This window comes from Diuraphis noxia, unplaced genomic scaffold, assembly GCF_037042655.1.
Source record: "Diuraphis noxia isolate RWA-SAM2 unplaced genomic scaffold, SU_Dnox_SAM2 contig0002, whole genome shotgun sequence".
NCBI classification, from domain to species: domain Eukaryota; kingdom Metazoa; phylum Arthropoda; class Insecta; order Hemiptera; family Aphididae; genus Diuraphis; species Diuraphis noxia.
The window spans coordinates 14,419,681-14,444,222 of NW_028301712.1; the positions used below are offsets into that span (position 1 = coordinate 14,419,681).

Below are 24,542 nucleotides of genomic sequence, written 5' to 3' on the forward strand. Positions count from 1 at the left end.
GATTTTAACAAACGGTAAAAAATAATTACTCGGTAAATAACCTCCGTAAAATGTTCGTAAATTTACTTTATCAGTGGCATTCAAGGGGTAAAGTTATCGAGCCATAGCGGGAGGCAACCCATCGACAATATAATGTAATATTTAATTTATAATTTACCTATTAATCTCTCAAGATTTGTCATTTCGCCAGGTTTGAGTGTTCCTACCCAATCGCGGTCTGTTCCACAAACTCGTGAATCAGACTAAGTGCTGTTTTAGTCAGGTTTATATTAATCGTGCTTTATATTAACCTATATCTATAGACGTTATTCGTTATAATTTAATGTAAATATAAATAATGTAATATAAAATTATTAAATAAAGTTCAAAGAATTTATGAAGAAATAGTATTGTAAAAAAATATTATAGAATGCCATGGCACGTGGCGTAATTTATCAGATGATGACAATTTCGCATTGGTCTTTTACAATATTGTATATTTTTCTTGTAACACTTCTTTTGGTTGTAAATAAACCTAAACCTTTGATGTAGCGCATTTATATATCGAAAATGTATGGTATCTTTTCATTGAAAAATGTAATTTCTCTCAATAGCTGTAGAAAAAATGTAAGCAAATGTGTTTTTAGTATTTTTTAAAAATCTATGTTACCATTTGGGTTATTTGATTGTGGTTAAGAAAATATTGGTAACTTTAAGATCGTCTTATAAATGCTACAAATAATAGATCAAGTTGAGAATTGTTTTTCGAATGCGGTGATTTATCGTTATTTTTTAAACCTATATTAATATTAATAATTAATAACAATATAATTCTCTATATCAGTGGTTCTCGAGCTTTTTTGGTTCACGGCACACTATTACAACACGTCACAAGTTTTCGCGGCACACTCAACACAAATGTAATCGAATAAAGTACTGTTTTCAATATTTTTTACAGCCATAATTACAAATATCAGACATTTTTCGCGGCACACCGGTTAAAAACCACTGCTCTATACTGTTCAGCAAAATATTGGCGAAGAAAGTTAACTTATCGGTATAATTTAAAAATTTGGACAAATATTAAATCAGTAAAGTCTAAGTTAAAAGAACAGTTTTTTTTTATTTTTATTATATATTTATCATAAAAAAATTGGTATCTAGAATAAATGCTACCCGTCAATTTTTTGGTGCACTAAAGATATTTGCTACTCGATCCTATTTATGGCGCTTATTTTTGTCAACTGTAGTCCATATAAATTTTATTTTTTGCTATGTTTCTGTACATTATTACACTGACTTTAACTGTTATGAATTTATGATATACTTACGGCAAAATATTTACGAGTAATTTCTCAATTTTGTCCCTTTTGAATTTCATATATAAGTATTTTTTAATATGTATTATGTTGAAAACATTAAATATATAGCTTAGCTACACATAATTACTAAATGATTAAAGAAATATACTCATGTCATAATATTCTGATGTTTGAATCAGGACATTTTGGTGTTTTAAGTTAAAATTAGGATTCCAAACGTGTATACAATAAAAACCAAAAATACAATTTTATTATTTATTAGACCTTTTAACCCCTTGGTCAAAATGTTTTTTTATTATTTACTGAATAAATATGGTTAAACTATATTTTGTATTCAAACAATATAAGTTTTCAACAAATCTTATTTTTTTACTTTACTGGAATGTTACTGAGAAATTTAAAAACAATTACTAATTAATAGTACTAGTTAAGAGTCAAATTTTATCATTTATTGAGGTAAAATATGAAATTTATTGAATATTATACTTATAAGTCATTTCAATATAGGCATACAAACGAACTAATAAAATTATATTGCTAAAATATGCATATGCTAAAACTATCTAAAAATATAACTATTTTAGCATATTACATATTTTTATCAAATTAGACACGTGTAAAAATGACTATTTTTTTTTAATCAAATATCAAACTTTTTTTATGAAAATTAATAACAATAATTTGTACTCAATATTAAATCAAATATTGTAGAACTGGATTAAATAGATCATTATTGGTATGCTTTTTTTATTGTACTTATAGCTTTGTCGGTATTTTCCATTAATTTACAATTATATTTATATAATATATATATATATTATATTCTTATACTTATACTTATTTTCTAGTTAGTAGTTGGGTAATTCTTTTCATAAATAGACAAAGATTCGTATTAAAGAAATTTGATGATGTTGACACAGATTTAGAAGCAATTGTGATTTTACAATGATATATTTTTTAAGAACGATGAATATTATCACTATTTACTCCGAATAGTCCTAAATCCTAATCATAAACACACTGAATTTATTGTTTTTTAGAATGATTCATCAGATGTTTTTTTGTTTCTCTATCCATAGACATTTAAAAAAATTTATTGGACAAGAACCTATATCAAAAGTTATTTTATATTTATTAAAACTCTCAATGTACAATAGTAAATTATTTGAATTAAAATATTGCTTATATATATAAATACATTATTCACATATTTTTTTATTTATTTTTTATATATTATATACAAAATATTTGAATAATAATTGTATCATTTATGCATTGAAATTTTTAATTTATCTATGTATTTTTTTTTTTTTTTTAATAGGATGTCCCTACTCATGTGATAATGCTGACCTTTCTTTTAATGGCTATCGACCGTTACAAACATCTGAAACATCCAAATAAAATGAGACTTCCGCCTTTAGCTTGCACATTTGGATGTTGGATAGTGGCATTTTGCATTGTATTGCCATATCCCGTTTACACTGCTTATTTGGATTTGGGTGTAAGTAATAATAAATTTAAATAGTTTTTCAAAAGAAATTTTGTTCAATATCCATTGTGTTTTACAGGCATACATAAAAGTACAATTTGAAGGAGTTGGAATTTGTGCAGTGAATATGGCCGATGATATGCAAGACTATCTCCGGAGTTTATTCGTTCTGACGTAAGTACATATCCAATTCAGTTTTGATGAAAATCATATATTTTTTTTTTTTTATTGAATTTCCATCAGAATAATGTCCCTGTCAATTATACTCTTAACATACATTCTTATTGTATAATGATACAGATCGTATATTACTTGTGAAAATGAAAAATAAAAATGTATTGAATAATTAAAGATAATTGTATAAAAATATTTTTGGAAAGTCCAGTGTTTAGTGATTTTACTAAAACTATGTGTCATTAATCTTCATCATCCATCAATTATCCGATCTATATTACATAATTAAGTAAGAGAGAAGGAATTCACATAACATATAAGTACTATCTTATTATTGATTGTAAATAATTAATTAATTTTTTTATTAGTTATCGCGTTTAACTAATTTAAGTAGGAGATTCATTTTAGTAAGAGTCTCACTTAACATGCTCGTGTGAGAGGGCCCTTTGTTCTATGGGATACAAGTCATTGAAAATGTTTTAATTAATATATGTCGATGTGACGTATACTACGTACCTACGTATAAAGTCATATAACTCGTTAAACATTCATTCAACCGCGTGCACATATTTGTCATTATTTGTCAGTAGTTATTATACTCATCGTCACTGTAGTATACATAATCTTTTAGAATCCTTGCTTTAATATTATATAAGTTATTATAAAATGATTAATATTCTACGTTTATTAGATGCAAAAACATATGTATGTATCATTTATGTGTAGGTATGGTATACACATTTTGTTGATTGAAGAATTTTGTTATTTTATTTTTATAAACAATATTTAATTCCATAATAAATTACTCAGTGAAAATACTTAGCTAATCTATGCGTTGGTCCAACTATAGATTAAATTAGGGTTATTCACAAATTAATTTTATTAGTTAATGAACATCGTTTTGTTTAAGTATCTCGTTATGGACAATTGCAATGCATTTATAATATACATAGATATTACATAATATTTTGTGTAGAAAAAAAAGAATAAAAAAAGTTAAAACAAATATTTGACGTTTCTGTATGATAAATAATAAATAATACGCAATTCACATACTTTTAAACCATTAAACCAATAGATAAAACTTTTCGTGGTTATAATAAATTGTATTATTATAATAAATTATAAAATATAAAAAATAAACAAAACTTTTAATGCTAGTAAATGTAAATAAATATAAATTTATACTCCATATACATATATGTAAATAATAAATGTTTTATATAAGTTACTTAGTAGCTAATACCATGATACATAGTATCGCATTCTTGATTCTCGTTTTTAATATGGAGGTATACAAACATATAGTGAGGCATCCTATAATAATAATCCAGTTTTACGAAATATATATTTATATTATATTCACTCGGTTAGTATTAATGTATTGACAATAAACGTAATGCATGCAATATTATGTCTGTATAAATGAAAAATGGTTTTGGTTTATCATTCTACCCTGCTATGTATAATTTAAAATAAGTGTTAGCTAGTCGTCGTTTACTCATAAAAGTTTTTAAGTAACCACTTGATGGTCACTTATATTTTATTGCTCAGTCTTTATAGGTATCATTGTTGGATTCATATCACAAAACGATAAAAAATTATTTTAAGGGTAGGTAAGTAAAAAAAAAAAAATAGTAATACAACTTATAAATAATCAATGCTTTCTACTCAAACTACAATAACGTCATTGTTCACAGGATAATTTAGGTAATAATAACTATGACGGTGAATATTATTTATATAATAAAATTAAATAATAAAAACTAAAATCAAACTAAATACTTTAGTTGAAATGATTTACGATTAACAAAAATCGAGTACATTAAATACTGATATATTACTAAAACTCAATAAAATTTGAATCTGATGTAATTTGTTGTTTATTATTTGTTATACCCAATATTTATTTCGGCTAGAATTAATATTTTCGAAGTATAATTACAAAAAATATTATTTTATCAAAGTGTCAATGTTTTTTAAGTACTTATTTTATTAGCTTATTACTCAAAGTCGAAATGTTTTCGAATTAATTGAATAACTAAAATACCCAAATTGTATGTACAAATTTAACATGTTAATGTTTACTAGCTAAATTATTGTTATATCCATTAGTATTAAGTAGTTTTGGTTAATAGACTGGAGCCTGGGTATAGGTTATACTTGTTCTAAGAAAAATGAGATGAAGCACTCAATAATATGTCATTATATGTCAAATAACATCTTAGCAGTTTTTGTTAAATAATATGATATAAAACATTGTAAAATTAAAAAAATAATAAATTTATTTTAATGATGAATTACTAGAGGTACTGATGTTAATCATGACTTCACTGTGTTATATGATATATTTAATGAAAACTTTTTTGGAAAAATGATATTTTTTTTTTTTAAACAGTTACTTCAATTAACGTAGTCATTATACATACCTAGTAGGGTATTACCTACTCTTAGTTATGTATATTACTTATGCATAAATTATATGATAAATGATAAATGTTTTTTTTCTATTTTTTTTATTTATTTTAAACATAAATTATAATGAAATATATTAATACCATCAGCTACGATTTGATATAGTATTATATTGGTGCAGTGGTACACCAAGAATTATAAAATACGAGTATTTACTAATATAACACGGGTGTTTTTTTTTAAATTTTCTCTTTATATTTCAAATTAATTATTCATACTTTTTTTTTTTTTTTTATTAAGAATAAACCCTCGGCGACATCGGCCATTGGGAACAATGGAATTCCGTTATTTACATCTAAAATTTACAGTATTTACATTTGAATAAGTGTACTTTGTTTTTTTAAATTTTGTTTTGAAGTTCTGCCAAAGAAATAAAGTTGAATGTGACTGCGATTGAAGAGTTGTTGTGACCGAGTGATTCTGCCAGGTGTTCAGGAAGATTTGATTCCAGTCTTGAATCGGTATATGATAGACATTCAGTCATAATGTGTTTAACTGATAGGTACGTGCCGCAAGTTGTGCATATCGGGGGATCATTTTTACTCATTAAATAACTGTGAGTGATCTTGGTGTGGCCGATCCGTAGTCTAATTATTCATACTAATGTATAGGTAGGTACATTATAAAACAGTTTTATTATTTATGACGAAAAATAACATAAAGATATTTATTATTACACGCATATTATATAAAATAAAAGATCCAAACTACGGAAAAAATTAATTACATAATAAATCACGAAAAATATCTAACTTAAATGTGTATATAGTGTGGATAAATCTAAATAATAAACATAAATTGTTACAATAGTTTAACACAGACCTATTGAATAGTTTAAGTAAATGTTGAGTTTAATAAATAAATTAGATAGTTTTGAATAGGTCGGGAATTAGGATTAGGCTTGTGATCAATAATTAATGTGCCATTTAATTTAATATGCTGTAAAACTCATATCATTTAGGAAGTAGTTACGAATACACAACGTGGCTGCATAATATTAATCAATAAATTTATTTCGACTGATTAATTTGAAACAAGAATTTTCCAAATGTTAGAAGCAGGGGCGTAATTTCAGGTTTTTTTTCGGGTGTGCGAAGTTTCAAGCAGGCCATTTTGAAATTTCACCAGGCCATATAAAAATAGACATACGTATGTATATGTATATTATCTTGCATTCAATTATTTCCACACATTATAGACCGGTTATTACAATTTGATTTTAATCATATAAATAATTGTGCATTCGTGGCTCGTGCATTATTTTAGGCTTCAGCAAGGTGCAGGCCAATTTAACATTCTAAAAGTAAGGGGTGCAACCGCACACCCTGCCACCTAAAATAATACATTTTAGACGTTTAAAAAAATATATTTAAAAACACTGAACAAAGTACTTTAACATTATTTTAAAGGACTCAATTTTATATAACCTTTAAATGTATTTATTTTTATTTTTTTTAACGACGGTAAAATTATCTGGAATAACCGTAATTAAAATTTGTTTTGTTTTAATTAGCTCGTGAAAGTTTAATATTCTTAATTGGAACATTAAAAAACTCGTTTAAACGTAACGGGTTTTAGTCTTTGAAAGTCGTGTATTACTTATTGGTCAACATATTCAACTTTAATCAGATATTAATACCGTAAAAATAACTTTAATAGTCACTCTCACTTTCATCTCTTCCTCTTAATATTAATAATGCATTTCTATACTTGTGATCAAGAAAAAAATGTTCAGCTCAGAAGTCTTAAAAGAAAAGGTAACTATTTTATAAGACCTTTGAGAAGATTCGATTATTGTGTTAAATATTGATAGATTTCAATAGTTGTACGAGCTTAGTTAAATATGTATTTTTTAAATGTAATTATGTTTTGAGTTAGATATAAACATTTCTTTTTTGATCGTTATAGTTTCCATATAGCGATCAAAAAGTAACTGAAAATTATATCGATTACCTGATCTTTATTCAATTATATTTATTTACTTAACTATTTTGCTAGGTACGTTTATTTTGTATTACAGTTGCAAGGAAGCCAAACCTTATCAAATAAACAAATAGTATTTTGCTAAACACTTGGTGTTATAGTCATTATATAAAAACAGCGCCAACCAAAAACTTGTATATGAATCAATGTTTTTCCGTTCATCGGAGTATATAATAAATACTTTTTAATTTTAATCTCGTAAAAAATACATAAAAAAAAATCAATTTGCACCAAAATTTAAAAAAAAAATAATAGTAATAATAATAATTACTGGTGTAATATCTACGCCCGCGACGCCGGTAAAATCTATCACTCAATATTAAAAATAATATATTCAGTTCATACAGGGTGTCCCACGAGGATTTACCCATTGCAATATCTCATGAAATAATGGAGATATCAAAATTCTGGTTTTATAATAGAATAAGAACTACAATATTTCATTTTTAAATTTATTATAATGTTTTTGTAAAAAATGTAAAAAATATATTTTTTTATTTAATAATTTTCAAAAAAATTATAGTTAGTCATTTTGTCGTGTTTATTTTTCTGAAAATATTGACGTTTGACGTTTCAAAATTTTATTTTCATTAATTTCCTGATTTCTAATATTTTTTCTTGTTTTGAAGAAATATAATATATGATTATAGTTTATAACTAGAAAGTATTCGGCTGATTGTATGGAAATGCGCGCAGCGCGGCGGGTCACATGTTTGATAACATTACAGTGTTAAATAATTCGCAACTTTTATCGAAACTAAAAAAAAAAAAATTAAAAATCAGGAAATTTATTAATCATAACGCCCCACCATATGTCTCCAACTACACTCTGCAGTTTGCACACAAATTCAAATATTAAAATAGTTCACGATGAAGCAATAACATATTACAAAAGATTCAATAACAGACTTCCATATCATCCTAATCCCCTTATATCCAATTTAGCTTCTAGCACAATTTCGGGCAATCCCACACGACGACTGAAAAGAAAATGGTGTCGTGATTTACTAAATTAATAAATTAAAATTTTATAAAATAAAAAATTATTAATGAAAAAATAGGATGGCTTCTTCCCTCACGTTTTCGTGTAAAAAAAAAATATTATATCACATATTCATATTGTACCCAAGGGTGCAGATTGTATATTTCTTGTTAAAATTTAAAAAAAAAAATCAGGAAGTTACTGAAAATAAAATTTTCAAATGTCAATATTTTCAAAAAAATAAACTCTACAAAAATGCTATGATCAATGTTTTTGGCAATAATTAAATGAAAAATATATTTTTTAACTTTTTTACCAAAACAATAAAATAAATTAAAATATGAAATAATTGTAGTTCTTATCCCTGTGAGTCTTATTACAAAACCAGAATTTTGATATCACCATTATTTCGGAAGATATCGCAATGAGTAAATCCTCACGGGACAACCTGTATATTTGATTTATATATTTTAAATGAAACCTCGATAACAAAGGTCATAGGCTTTTAATGCTTCCAATATATATACATATGAGAAATAATGTAATATAAATATACATGTATATTATATATTAGTATGTCGTTGTATAAGTATAAAACACTCAAACATTTCATTTTTTACTAAGTTTTTTTAAAATTATTATAAATTAAATTAAATGTTTCGTTTTTAATAATATTTAAAATCAGTCAAATTAATATGAAAATTGATAAATTAGATGAAAAATGAACAAAAACAAAATATATACAAATACACAAGAGAGGGAGAACGCCTGAGGTGTATATTATATAGTATTAATTTTTTTTTGAGAAGTGATTTAGTATTTATTTTATCATGTGTTTAATGTGTCTTTTTTAGCCTTTTAGTGGGATTTCTTAGAATATATAAAGAAAACATTTTAATGAGATAAAAGAGAATTATTGTGATTACCTAGTAAATTTATTGTATAATGTTGAAATCTTTTACAGTATTAGTGGGCTAAGTTTTTGAGTGTTGAAATTAGGGGATGGTATGTCTTTATATATACATCTACGTTAGAGACATACCAGGGATCTCCACTAATCAGAAGTCAGTCGCTCGTAACCTAATCCCTGTAATCCTTAATCTGTAATGCTTCCAATGACCAATGAGTGAATTTTGGACTGCTTGTTTCTAAATTTGAATGATGTATAATTAAATGGAGGCGTAATTTACATTGATTTATTTTAATTTTATTACGATCTTACAATTGATTCTTTTGTCGATTGATATTCCTAGGTATTTAATTGAGTTCAAGTTTGACAAAGGATTGTTACTTGTTGTTTAAAATTAGTGGAAGACAATCTTTCCGATTCAGGGTGAAGTTTACTAAAGTTGATTTTACTTCGTTTAGTTCGAAGCTAGCTAGAGTGACATGTGTCATGGGTAAATTTAAAGAACTCCTGACTTGTGATAAGCTAAGATTGATTTTCTGGGTATTCTGCCAACAAAATTTGTCTTAAATTAATTACTTGTGTATAAAGTACTACCTAACCTAACTTACGGGTTGAAGTAGAAGGATTTAAATGTATATTCCTAATAGGCCATCGTGCTATTCTATGTCATACTGAATAAATAAAAATAAAAATAAATTTTGTTTAAATTTAAATACGATTTTAAAATACTTTAATAAATATTTTAGTGATAATATGGTCGAGCAATTAGATTTTTTCGCTTAAAATGTTAAAATAACATTTATATTTCCCAGCTAAATATTATATATAGACATAGAGTGTTTTTATAGCTCTATTGTTATACCATTCTTCACTTCACAATTATTGAGTTGTTCTCACAACAGTCACAACAATATATATTAGTGAAAATGTATCAATTTATGCTTTTTGTGCTACATAAATCACTCAACAAATGGAATAATATATTACACTGGGTTTATTAAAAAAAGGCTACTATTTTTTTTTTATATATTTTTTTTTATTAGCCTTCAGTCATCGACTATGATGGCTCAAAAAGGCTACTAATTCCCTAAGTATACAAAATGGTTTTTTTTTTTTTTTACAATTATGTGATCGAAGTTTAAGTTCTAAAACAAATTCCATTTAATTTGCAATCAATTTGCGTGATTGCGTTTCTACTGTTGTACACATAGCACATAGATACTAACCAAATACGCACAAGAAAAAAAATAACAATAAGCCTCATGTTCTGTTTTAAATTACCTAACCGTATAAAAAACGTGGTAAACAGAACAAGTTTTTTAAGTGTTTTGTATGTGTAGCGATGCATTTTCAAAACAAAATAATTTGATTATAATAATACTTTTGTGAACAAACACTATACCAAACCTGTGAAGAACCACTTACAATTAAACACCTCAGTGTGCATTGTCGAAATCACGTGGAAACCAGAATTAGCTTTTCGTAGCTTTGTACCCCATTGAGAACAACAGTCATATAATTATTTTATTTCTCAAATATATTGATATATATATATATATAACGCAATCTAGTGAATTCTATGTATTTATTTATTATTTGTACTAATATTTATATTGTTGTAAGCTAATAACCTTAGTTGTTGATGCTTAACAATGAATAATAATAATACAAAAAATACTTTAAAATAATTTTATCTACAGAGACGACTGAAGTCTACAGAGGGCTTAAGACACTGCATAACAAAGTATTAAATACATTTTAAATGTGTAGGCTAAATGCAACATAGCGTGGATAAAAAAAGATTTTTTATTTACATTTTAGTTAACCAAGTTCTTTTATGTATATTTAAACGCGCATACGGTTAATTGTCTATATTTGTAGAAATTATTTGTAAAGTTTAATGAAGCACATTTTTTTAGCGCTTTTACATTCATCAGTGTGACTTACAAGGCACTCTTTGATGTCTATCTCTGATAGTTACACATAATTCACATTCAACATCTACATTATATGCATGTATGTACTATGGTTCGACGTAGTAAAATAAACACTAAAATAATTTCTTATTAATGTACATTTTTAAAGATAATATTTACTATAATAGTCGTAACTCGTAATCACTTATAAGTTATTAGTTATTACACCATATATTATTACGTAAATCCGTGAGAAAATACCAGTGGAAAATTATTCTACAACTACCTTCCGACCTTCGCAGGAAGCTTTTATTGTTTTACGTAAAATTAATTGTATTGCAGTTATAATTTATAATATTTTGACATAAAATTTAAAACTTTTCAAGTTAGTTATACAAATCATAGTTAATTTTACTCACTTTTAACTAGATTTATTTTGTTTTTGAATTTCGTTTAGCTGAAATAATGCATTCCTACAGTCTTCGTACCTTTTTTTTTCTTTTTTATACCAGGTTAGATATAACGGGTGGGAACTGTTTAGCACAATACTGCCACCCAAATTCACAGTCTTTGTACCTATATAGTTAGAAGTATATAGATTTTTATAAGTATTTTATAGTTTAAGTAGTAGTTTGAACATAGGCGCAACTAGAGGCCAAACACTGGGGGTACTAAAATTATGTAGGTAAAACAGACCCGTGGGGGCTACGCCCCCACACCCCAAGTACCATACTTTAATTTTATAATTACTATAACCAATCTTAAATGCATTATAAGCACACTAATATTTACCTCATAAATACATTAGGTATATTATTATTTAGGTGATTCAAATAATGACCTAGTATAAACAGATAAATAATATTTTTTTTTTTTAATAACTGATGCCAAAATAATTATACAATTTACATTTTTAGCAGTCACTTACATGAGGCACAATCTATCTCAAAGATTAGGCAATAATACTATGCTTACATGATATACATATAATATACTATTTTTCTTTTATTAGTGAAATTGGAATATATTTCCAATATTTCTGAAGAAGTAATTTTATTAACAATATATCTTTCAATATTTAAACAACCTTACGAAAAACAAAAAAAACTTTTTCATATGATTTTTTCATTTTTGGTGTTTTTGATCTGGGAGTGCTAAATTAAAGGCTGGGTGTGCTGAAGCACCCCCTTAGTTGCGCCTATGAGTTTGAAAATAACTAAAACTAATCACAATCAATTTCAAAAATCCTAAAATAATTATTTTAATTTTAAAACAGGTTTGTTTTGTTTTATTTAAGGTAAATACCTATATTTTAATAGTAAAACTAAATTTATTTTTTCAATAAAAAGAGACAATGAATTAACATATAGGTTCTTCACAATTTTTTTTATTTTGTGTTATACTAAATTATTTTTGCATATAGGTCATGAGCATGTGGTGTGAGGGGTATTAGAAAATATATGTTTGATGTAAACAAAAAAATAATTTAGTAGTTTATAAGACCCTAATAAGAGAAGGAAATTTATTACCAAGTTAACATTAAGCATATGATTAAAATATAACACAAAAATAAAGAATACAATTTTAATTATTGATAATTTTAGTTTGAAAAAAAACTCATACATGAATCAAAAACCTTTTTATACGTTTTAATTGGTACATTATAGTTGCTGAAATTAGTTTATAACGTTTTATTTTAATGACATCAGAATAAAATAAATGTAAGCTTTCTTAGTAAAATAATTACAAATCTCTCAATCAAAAACTTTTTGTTTACAATTATATAAACGTATTAAAGCTATATATAGGTCTTAAATATACCGAAACAAACTAATCATATTATGTAGATATTGATCAGAAGACGACAGTTGTACGTCACGACCACATATTATTATGTTGTGTCCTTCGTTCAAATGTACAAAATATGTCCGATTTATATTCAGCAGTTACAATTTTGTGCTGACAGTTTTAATATTAAATATAACAAAGGTAATATTTTTATACCCATTGTTCGGTAATTTCTAAAATGTCGTAACGATAAATCACGGATAATTTTATTACCTTTAAGTTCGAATGTACCTAAGTAATTTCAGTTTAACATTAAAATATGCTAATTGCGAGTCACACAAAACTTTTACCGATTAACATAAATTTTCAAAAAGATTTACTATTAATAAGTATCGATAATTTTAAATATGCATCACTTTATCGTCGTCTTAAATTAGTTAGTCTTTCTATGCAATCTATAACAAATTCGTATTTCATATAATAATATATCTACGTCTCGGTTACATGTTTTGATTATAAGAATTATAATGTTAGTTACAAACTTACGGTAAACGTATTTATGTTTAAATATTTTACGAAATGGTGTAATCATTTTATTAATAATATAAGGTGCTTATATTTATCATGTATGTACCTCTCAATCATTATTTTAAAACGAAAATATTTGGATTTCACTAAATACTAATAATGTATTCATGTATATTGTATATGTACGATTCGGGATAATTTAATAGGTGTCGAAAACAGAGTTCGTCCCAAAATTTGGAATACATATAATGCATTAATCATTTTCTAGAATGATAGTGCACCACCGTAAACGCGTTTACTGGATTTTACAGATATCTCATCCACGGTTGACTAACTTACTATGTTATAATAATATTATATTGATGAGGGCAACTTACGCCCGCAACTTTAAAATAAATAAATTGTTGTTTAATGTGTCACAACAAGCATCCGACCAATCGGGGGTTAATATTATCAAGTACTGTCCTAGATAAATTGAATTCTACACGCGGTGTTATGTTTTATTTAAACGGAATTAATGTCAATCCACTTGCAACCCTCCTGTTGTGATTGATACAATGCACGCAACAAACATTTTAATTCGAATTTACAAAATTAAAAAAATAAAGAAAAAAAACTCTATTCAATTGTTAAGTTATAGATTATAATGTAGTAATTTATTATAAAACGTATTTATTTTACAGCGATAAAAGTTAAAAGTTTTATTGAATGTCTGCTGTATTAAATATATTTAAAATAAGTTAGTATAACTCAAATGGACAGCTTTAGTTTTTTATAGTTTGTGAAATTTCAAGCCTTATAAAAAGGGATAAAATAACCATAAACACGTCTAATTTGGGTAAACGGCAACGGCGTATGATGTAATTTAATTGTCCCTATAGGTACATAAATTAATTTGATAAGTTTTTATTTTATTGTATTACATATTTACTAAAAATGTATTACTTGCAAAAAGTTTTAATCAATGTAAATAAAATTACATTGTATACGTATGCTATCGTATTAATTATAAAAATATTTTATTAAAATTCTATTCACACGCTAAATGAAAAATAGAATTAAAATTGTTTTCATATCCTAAATTAAATGTGGTTATTATTTTGAATTCTATTCAAGTCTATAATTTAATCATAGCTGTATTGCAGTAGTGTTCAAAAATCAAGAACCAGTGCATTTATATCCATTCTGTTTCCACCCATCGAGAACATATTTCACTCGAAGATAAAATATTTTCTGATAAATGTATTAGGTACATAACATACGCGCTTTATCTAATGCAGAGTAAAGACAATTGTACATAATTTGATTTTGTAATTTTATGTATTTATTTATTTTAAATATTTATTTCCAGATACTTGATTCCGTTAGTGTCTATGGGCTATCTTTACTCCAAAATGTCAGATATTCTGCGTGATTTGATGAATGTTCCCGCTGTATTTTACTCTCAAGAGATCACACCAAGGTTAGTATATTAATATATTTTATACATATATATGTGACTTCAATCATAGTGCTAGTTTGTGTAGATTTCTGTGTCACATGCATAGGTAACTAAAAATTATTTCAATAATGTTTCGATTCACATGATGAACGTGAACGGTCATTGGTAAAAAATCTAAATATCTAAATATTATAATAAAATTTTAATTTTTTTAAATCTCAATATTTAAAAATATTGAACACTTAAATAGTGCTTATAATTTATATAATACTAGGTAAACTTTGGATCAATAATAATTTATTAATTGTTAATTTAGTTTTAGTGTACTAAATGATGCATAATTAGTATCACATCATAAAATATATTAAAATATTAATGGTACCTACGTATTATTGATTATGTGCCTCTGATATTAGCCTGTACCAAAATCTACTGCTATATATATTATATAAGTTCTATCCAACTCCTCTATTAATTCTGTTATTTGATTGAATCCTTGCAGCTGTGCTCTGATCTTTTGTGGTAATTTTGACATTCCCGATTATCTTAGTAAGAAATTTGTGCTTTCTTACTTGCATACCTCTAGTCCAACAATACACTGTTTCCTAAAACATTCAACCTCCTTAAATTACATTCAGTTGAACAATTCGGACAACTTACTTAACAAACTTCTTGATAGGTTATTAGCTGTAATTACAGTTCATAAATCGCTTGTACATCGTAAACTGTGTTGTCATTGACATTTTTAACGGATAATATTATAATATTATAATAAAATATTTGTAATTTATTAACATGTCGACTCGGCAAGACGGCAACTATAATACGTTTTGCGATGCCTTATACTAATATGTGGTGAAATTATAGCAGATATCAATTATAATTTCGCAAAACTCCTTGCATGGGTTTCGTTGTTTTTATAGTTATTTAAAAAAATCAAATATGCACTAATTTTGTTTATTTTAGATATAAATTCAAATGTTTACAAAATGGAGTTCTGAAATTTAAAAAACTTTTTATTACTTCTGTAACGTCCTGTTTATATTAACGAGGTCTCCGGGACTTGACCTCGGTGTGTGGTATTATCGTTAGGAATCAGGGTTACCTTATGTGAAGCAAAGTACTCAACGTGTTTATATATGTGTAACTATTATTAAATATTTATGTATTATTATTACTACAACATCGAATCTTATAAATTTATTATAATATATCAAACATAAATTAATAATATGTATGTTAGGCATACCTATATAAACTATAACTGAGAATTACCGATCGGGCCATGGTGTGTCTTGGGTGTCGATATCCAATGTGGGTTGAGGTGGTCGTCCACGGGTCTTCTTCGGGTTGTTATCCAACTATCGACTTACGACTCTAGCCTGTCTCTCCATCCACCATCGACTCTACTCTACTATCGACCCTACTAGTCAGCCGTCCCGGTCGGTTATTAACACGGCGTGTGCTAAACGTCGCGTCAGCATAATATATATTGCATACATATGTACACCTTGTTATTATTAACACTCAGCATATTAGCTATGATCAACGTATGGATTAATGTACGATGTCGATGACGACAATCGTTACACTTCTCTATCATTAGAATTGTTTTCTATACACAATGAAATTTTCGAAATAGACTAATTTCAAGCTTATACCACAAACCTATGCACTCTTTTGTACGGTACCTTCGTTGCTATATTTAAATTGATAGTTTGATACTGTAATGATAAACTGGATTAACCTATTTGAAATTAATTTATTAACCAATTATAGAATTAAAATGTAAAGTTCCTGAAAAAAACTGTAGTCTACGTTGAAAAATATAATTAAATTAAAATTGTTCATTTTTATACGTGACCGATAAAAGTAACGCCATTTATATAATACATTACAATTTCTATAACTTAAATAATACCTGGATTACTTTTGCGGAAAAAATTCTAAAATTTTTTTATCATTTCTTTTGAAAATGTCCTTGAATAATTCTTATGACAAATTTGAGTATTCTGCTTTAAATGAAATTATCAAAGAAGGAGAATTACAATCTCTAAATTATTGTGAAAACAAAAAATTAAAAATTAAATCACATCGTTTGTATCTAAATAACTGTAAGGGTTTAAACGTTTTTGTTGTTTTCACTTTTTTTTATACCTAAATAAAATTTTACTATTGTATACTGAAATAGTAAAATGACACAATTTTTTTTACACGTTTCATCATATTTTTTTATACAGAGTGATTTACCAAGAATGATAAACCTCTTTTTACTTTAATAATACAGTTATTTAAAATAGGTATTAAATAATTTTTAGTACAAATATTTTAATGATTGAGAAATTATTTGATCAAATTTTGAACTAGAAAACTCAAATTCAAATATTTGAAAAATGATCTTTAAGTATGTAATTTCAAAAATCAAAATTTGAATGAATTCATTATTAAATTGGTCGGAAAAACTAATGTAAAATTTCCTCTCTAGGTAGAAGAGGTAATCACTTTGACTTTTTATTTTTATACAAGTTATTTAATGGGAATGTTAATTGTCCTGGGCTGTTGAGTCTTATTGGCCTTAGAGCCCCCTCAGTTAATACAAGGCATAATTCCTTATTTTATTTTATACGATTTGGTTCCCCATGGCCTCGTTGGTAGAATCCTACGTTATTGAAATGATAATCTATCTGACTTATCTTTTTCGATGATAATCGTAATTTGAAAAAACTGTTATTATGTTACTTGCTAATTTTTTAAAAGTTTTTTAGTAATTCATATTATGTTATTTCTAACTTATATACTGTACTCTCTGCCCACGCGGGTTTTGTTATCAATAAAATAAAATAAAAATAAAGGAAAAAATGGGGTGAGCATGATTGGCGATTCTCATGTATATTTTTCGTAATTCACGATTTTAGTAAGTAATATTTTAATTTAATATATATAGCTATTTAAATTATAGTAAAATAACGTATAAATATACCGGTGCAATATGTTTAATATCATATCAAATAGTATGAAACGGTACATATTATTTTCCAACTAAATTTCGCGAGGCCACGCCTCAAAATGCTTCGTTTATTGACCTATTACTCGTATACGCATATCAACAATACATTTAAGAGGATGTTAGCGCACTATTTGTTTTCTTTCTCTGGCCCACGCTCAACATAGACAAAACGCATTTACATAGAATCATTTTTAAATAATCTTTAAGTAAAATCGCCCATTACAAAAAAGAAAGAAAATAATATTTTTGAGGGAACGACATATTTATTTGTCTAAATATTGCCTTAAAATAATTAAAAATCATTAAAATTAAAAAAATTTTTTGTTTATTTTTATAGTTGAATATAAAATCAAATAACAATAAAATATAATATCTATATGCCATTCTCTCAAAAATATTATTTTATATCTTTTTTTGGAAAAGGTGATTTTACTCTAAGATTACTTAAAATCATAGAAAAATAATTCTGCATAAATGCGTTTTGTCTATGTTGAGCGTGGAGCAGAGATAGAAAACAAATAGTGCGAAGATATTCTTTTAAACATTATTTGAATTTCCATACCAAAATTTAATCTAATACTAGATATTTTAGTTGACATAGATTTGTTGCTCTAAAAGCAGTCAATTTCTACAAATTATTAATTTATTGAAAATTTTTCATATTAACATATATGATATACTCAGAAATACTATGTAATTGTAGTGATCTCTTCACCTATACAACAGGCATAGCTTTTTGCTAATTATTATTAATGTGTATCATAACAATTAACATAGGCACAACACTGATGTGTTACTACAACACCACCGTCACCACCTTCACAACCACCATAAATCATATTATATTTCTTATAATATAGACTTCTCTATGAATTATAGCTTTATAATTATATATTTAGTATTATGATGCAATGATGTATCACATAGCAAGAATTTATAGCATATTATTATAAATTTTAAATTCGATCTTTATAAAACTGTATTTTATCCTCGCTCATTTAACTAATCTTTGCGAATCATTTAATATATAGCTAATATTGAATAATGTTAATGATACAAATGTATCGGAAAATATTTTTGTAGTTTATGCTAAAAACATGTTAATGGATAAAAATTATATTCAAAATGCTGAAAAATAATTATAGCGCTAACTAAATTCTAGTCTTTCAAGCAATACGATTGTTTTATATTTATTTTTTTGTTCGTCATAATAATAATCTGTCTTCATCAAATGTAATCAACTTCTGAACGTATGGCTCTATTATTACCGAGCTTTTATAATATTATAAAATACAAATAATTTTAATTAGTATATATATTAGAACAATTAAATAAACAAACAATATGATTTACTATAGTCACTTATTTTAAAATATAATACAATTTTTTGGTATTCTAGTCACGTTCACATGATAAATATCCGTACTTAATACAATACTTAATATCAATTCTAATATTGTAATATTGTAATACATTTAGGTATATGGTTACATATTATAATCAATAAATTATTTATGAGTATTAAATATATTAAAAATTTGTATTAAAAATTATTCTTATATATTTAATGCATTCGCCATTCATATTTGAATATCATACCAAAACAATTTTTAATTTAATTCATTCTATTGAATATTTGTTTAAAACTCATTTTAAGTATAAAATGTATAACTCTTCATTATTACCAAAACTAGTAACTCTGTTTTTCAATAAAAGGAACCACTTATTGAATTTTTTCCAATTTATTTTCATCTTATCAAGGTGGTTTGGTAATGATTACACCTTATACTAATATTATAAAGAAATTTTTTAAGTTCTGCAATTATAATATTCAGTATATTTAACTATAATATAATATATCATAAAATATTTCAGTTAAATAATGGCAATGTGGAACATTAATTAATAATTTCTCTATTTTAATATTACAACCATCTATTTTTCGTTTTAAAATATATGAATTATCTAATACAAATTTAAAACAACTTAAACGTTTGTTTTTTTTTTTTTTTATTGATCAAAGTACATAGGCAACTAGGCCATTAGTAAAAGACATTTTTTTGTGTAACATTTTTAGTATTTTAAGTGTACATTTTCTACATTAAATTAAATTGTACAATTCTGTTTTTTTTTTTTTAAGAATAAAATTAAGTTGTTTTTTACATCCTTTGGGTTTGGTCCAAGTGCTTGACAGATTTGTTCGGATATGTGAAATTGAAAACGTTTATTTTAATGTGTGTTTGTCTAGTGGTTTGTCTCTCATTAAGTTAAATGAACAAACTTGTGTAATTTGTAAAATATCTCCTTCTGAGTTTCATATTCCTGTTATTTCGTCAGATAGAACGACTGAACGTTTCCATGTGCCTATCTCCATTAAATTAATATAGTCCCTTTAGTTGTTATAGAAACTATAACTAGGTTAACTAAGTATCTCGACCTATCTACTGTTATTATAATTATTATTATTATCATGACTTACCCTATTTTTTGGTAATATACTTTTTCAAATTCTGATTTTTGGAGTATTTAAGTAAACTTAAATATTTAATTTAACCTCCCACATGTGAAGGATGTGGGACTCCCCTCACCATCAAGCACATACTAACGGAATGCCAACTCTATCAACAGGAACGAATAAACTTCAACATTACAGAAACACTTGATTCACTACTCGGTCTGGATCCCGCTCAAAACAGGAAAATAATAAATTTTTTTAAATCAATTAATTTAATAGACCAAATATAATGTAAATATAATTACATAATTTTACAAAAGTATCTACAAAAAAAAAAAACTGTAACTAATGGCCTATGATGCTGGGTTGTAAAAATAGATCAATAAAAAAAAAGAAGACTTTATTTTTTAGACATCAATTCTGATTTTTATACCATTAAAGAAAACCCGTTAGGTGAGCTGTGAGTTAAAAATTTATTTATTCAATGAAAACTATTCTTTTATTAGAATAAATATATTGTTGAGAAGATGATTTTTTTTAAATATCTATGCATCTAAATAGAAAAGCAAATGGGTAGTTTCTGAGTTATTAAACATTATACACCACCAATAATAATCCTACCTAAATAGCGGGATTACATTAAATATAAAAAATATGTTGTATGTAGGGTACCTGTGTTAATACTCTTTGTTCTCTCACTATTTTTATAATCTTTAAAATGCGAATATTTTAGTATCAGTTGCTATAACTTTTAAATCTATTATCGTGGAATAAAGCATAACAATTCTTAAATGGAAGTAAAATTTACGCCTTAGTAAGCAAAGTTAAATTTTACCATTACAGGACACTAACATCATTACTTTAAATTCTAAAAATCTGAATTTTAAAAAGTTGATAATTATTTAAGTTAAAAATGGGGTGAACATGCCTGGTGAAGTGTTGTATCTCCCTGTATAAATAATTTTGTTCATTATTATTTAGTACATATAATTACCTATATAAGCAATATAAGTATGCGGTTGAAACAATGTACTTTAATTTTATGACTTGTGCTTAGGGTTAGGTCACTCAAGTAGAATGAATATTAATTAAAAAATAATAATAATAGTTTCATTAATAGTCGACTCTATACGTAATATATAAACTACATTGTATTTTGTAGAAAATATCGGTTTAAAAAAAAAAAATTTAATTGTACCACTTTTTATTTGTTATAGTATATAATATATATACTCTGCTTGATTTACTATACAATTTTGAACATAATGAATTATTATAAAAGTGCAAAAATAATAAAATAAATAATAATAACTGTAAATTTATTTATTTTACGTGGATATAATTACATTTTATTCTCACTATTATTAAGTTAACATTAAAAAAAAATATTTAATTTAATAGAATCCGAAAATATCAATTCAATATAATATATATCATAATATGATAAACTTACATTTTACCTATAATTTTTTTAGATTCTGAACGAAGTGATGAATGTATTGATTTTACAATGATGTGTGTTTTTTTTTATGTCTGTGTACAGCATAACTAGTCGAAATAATGCTTCGATTTCAAACATTGGGTGTGGTTTCCGATGTAAAATTGAAGATCCTTGGTGCATTATAGAGGTCAAAAGTAAACATTTTCCAACTGTTTTCAAAAAAATCGAGAAAACAAAAAAAAAATGACAGAAAAACGGGAATTTTTACGCAAAATCAGTTTTTGACCAAATCGATTTTTTTATATGGTTGTAATTCAAAAACTAATCACTGTAAATACTTCAAATTTTCACCAAATGTTTATGTAAGTGTTATCTATATACAGTTTAATTTTCAAAAAGTTTTAACTTTTTTGAGTTATTTATAGACCACTGAAATTTTAAATTTTTTTTTGAAGTGTCGGTAAAAAAATGTTGGACGACCAAAAAAACGTGAAAATTTAATCCATAGTTCCTTATGAGTTTTTCTTATTGTAGCTAAAAAAAATTAAAAATTGTAAGTCACAATTTTTTTTAATAAGCGTTTACAGTTCAAAATTTTACGAAATCTGTCGAAAACGCTAAAATTTGCAAGTAATTTTGAAGTTAAAAAATCATTATTTTTTTTGCGTTTATAACTAAGGATTAAAAATACAAAACTAAGTTTTCCATAAGTTTTCCTTCAAGTAGCTATAGAGAAAACTCGAAGCATCATTATAGGAAAAATTTTAAGTGCGTTTGAATTTTAAATTTTTACGAAATAGCGTAACGATAACGATTTATCTTCAAACGATTTTAAACATTTGTTATTATTCAAACAGTATAAGTCATAGATACTTGAAAAATTTTACCAGTTATTTAGATAGGCATTTTCTTTACATGATTTATTTTTCAAAATATTTTGACTTTTTTTGAGATATTTATAGACAACTGAAATTTTCAATTTTTCTGAAAATTTTTTTTTGAAGTGTCGATAAAATTTTTATGGTCCTATCAAAATATTAGAAAATTTTATACAAAGTTCCTCATAATTTATTCTTATAGTGATTAAAAAATTATAAAAATACATAGGCATGATTTTTTTTTTTATTAGCATTTGAAGTTCATATATTGACTTATACGTAAAAATTACGGCAATTTTCAAATTATCTTAGATCGAAATTCATAAAAGTTTTTCTTTTTATACCTAAGATTTGAGAATTTAATACAAGGCTCATAATATAGTTTTGCAATAGCAGTTGAAAAATAAAAGAAATATATAGCCACATTTTTTTTTACATGCATTCAAATTTTAGTTTTAACAACATACGTAAAAATCACGAAAATTCGTAGATTATTTTATTCTAGAAATTCATAAAAAAATTTCCATTTATACCTAAGATTTGAAAATTTAATACAAGGCCTCCTAAAATATTTGAAGAAATGTATAGTCACATTTTTTTTTTACAAGCATTTAAATTTAAATTTTGACAACATACGTAAAAATCACGAAAATTCGCAAATTATTATAAGCTAGAAATTCATAAAAAATTTTATTTTTAAATCTAAGATTTGAAAATTTAATAAAAGATTCCTTACAAATTTGTCAATCTTTATCACAAAAAAAATGTCCACCGGAAATTCAAATTAAATTTTTATTAGCATTTGAATTTCAAATATTGACAAAAATTCGTCAAAACCATGAATATTTGCAAATTATTTTGTAGTTCAAAATTCATAATTTTGTTTGTATTTATATATAAGGTTATAAAATTTAACACCAAGTTTTCCATAAGTTTTGCTTCAAATAGTTCTAGAGAAAATTTGAAGCGTCATTATAGGAAAAATGTTTTGAGTTTTAAATTTTTATGAAATCGCGTATTGATAACGATTTATCCTCAAACCAGGTATTCATATATCTATGATAATATAAGGTATTATAAATTATGATAACTACACTAATTGATTAACCATGCCATATGCAAAATTCATCTTAATTGAAAAATAAAATATTTGTTTCAAAATAGAATATATGACAATATTTAAATATAATATATCCTAGACTGACAAATCATCTCCGTTCAGAATAGTTTTTCGTATACAATGATACCTATCATATATTGCATTCAAATTTAATCCCATCCATTACAGTAACCTACTGTACAGCAGAGCGACATCCACGACTTACCCGCTTTTTTTTTAATTATTCCTTTATAATTTTATAACAAGTCAACTATATTTTTAATAATTTGTCTGTGGAATATAATTTGTAGAATGAATTTGTGTAGAATTCACTTTTAAGTTCTTACCAAATGCTTTTTAAAAAATATCATATTATTATAACTACTTTAAAAATGAAAGCGAATATAAACGATAAAGACTTGAGAATTAAAGCTGAAAGTTTATTTTGTCTATATTTTATAAACTTCATTAGAACTCGAATAATACCTTTTTAAAATCATTTTTTTTTTCTTAAACGTTTTGTTATTTAGTTATACCTATTATTAAGTATTATTCGAGCAAAATCTCGAATCGTTTTATCCAAAGTCATTTTGTAAAATATAATTTGTATTTTGTGAATAAATATAAATAATATTAATGGGCTATAAGCTATATGAATATTACCTATCTAAAATG

At 25.4% G+C, this 24,542-nt stretch overlaps 1 protein-coding gene across 2 annotated transcripts in view; it reads left to right on the top strand.

Annotated features, from left to right (window-relative positions):
* LOC107164650 (prolactin-releasing peptide receptor) overlaps positions 1-24,542 on the top strand; it is a 128,900-nt gene that overhangs the window by 63,565 nt on the left and 40,793 nt on the right. For both annotated transcript variants that reach the window (XM_089218744.1, XM_089218745.1), the window contains exons 2-4: positions 2,623-2,802; positions 2,870-2,964; positions 14,898-15,008. In XM_089218744.1, the coding sequence (XP_089074870.1) occupies positions 2,623-2,802; positions 2,870-2,964; positions 14,898-15,008 (386 nt within the window). The remainder of the gene's footprint in view (positions 1-2,622; positions 2,803-2,869; positions 2,965-14,897; positions 15,009-24,542) is intronic.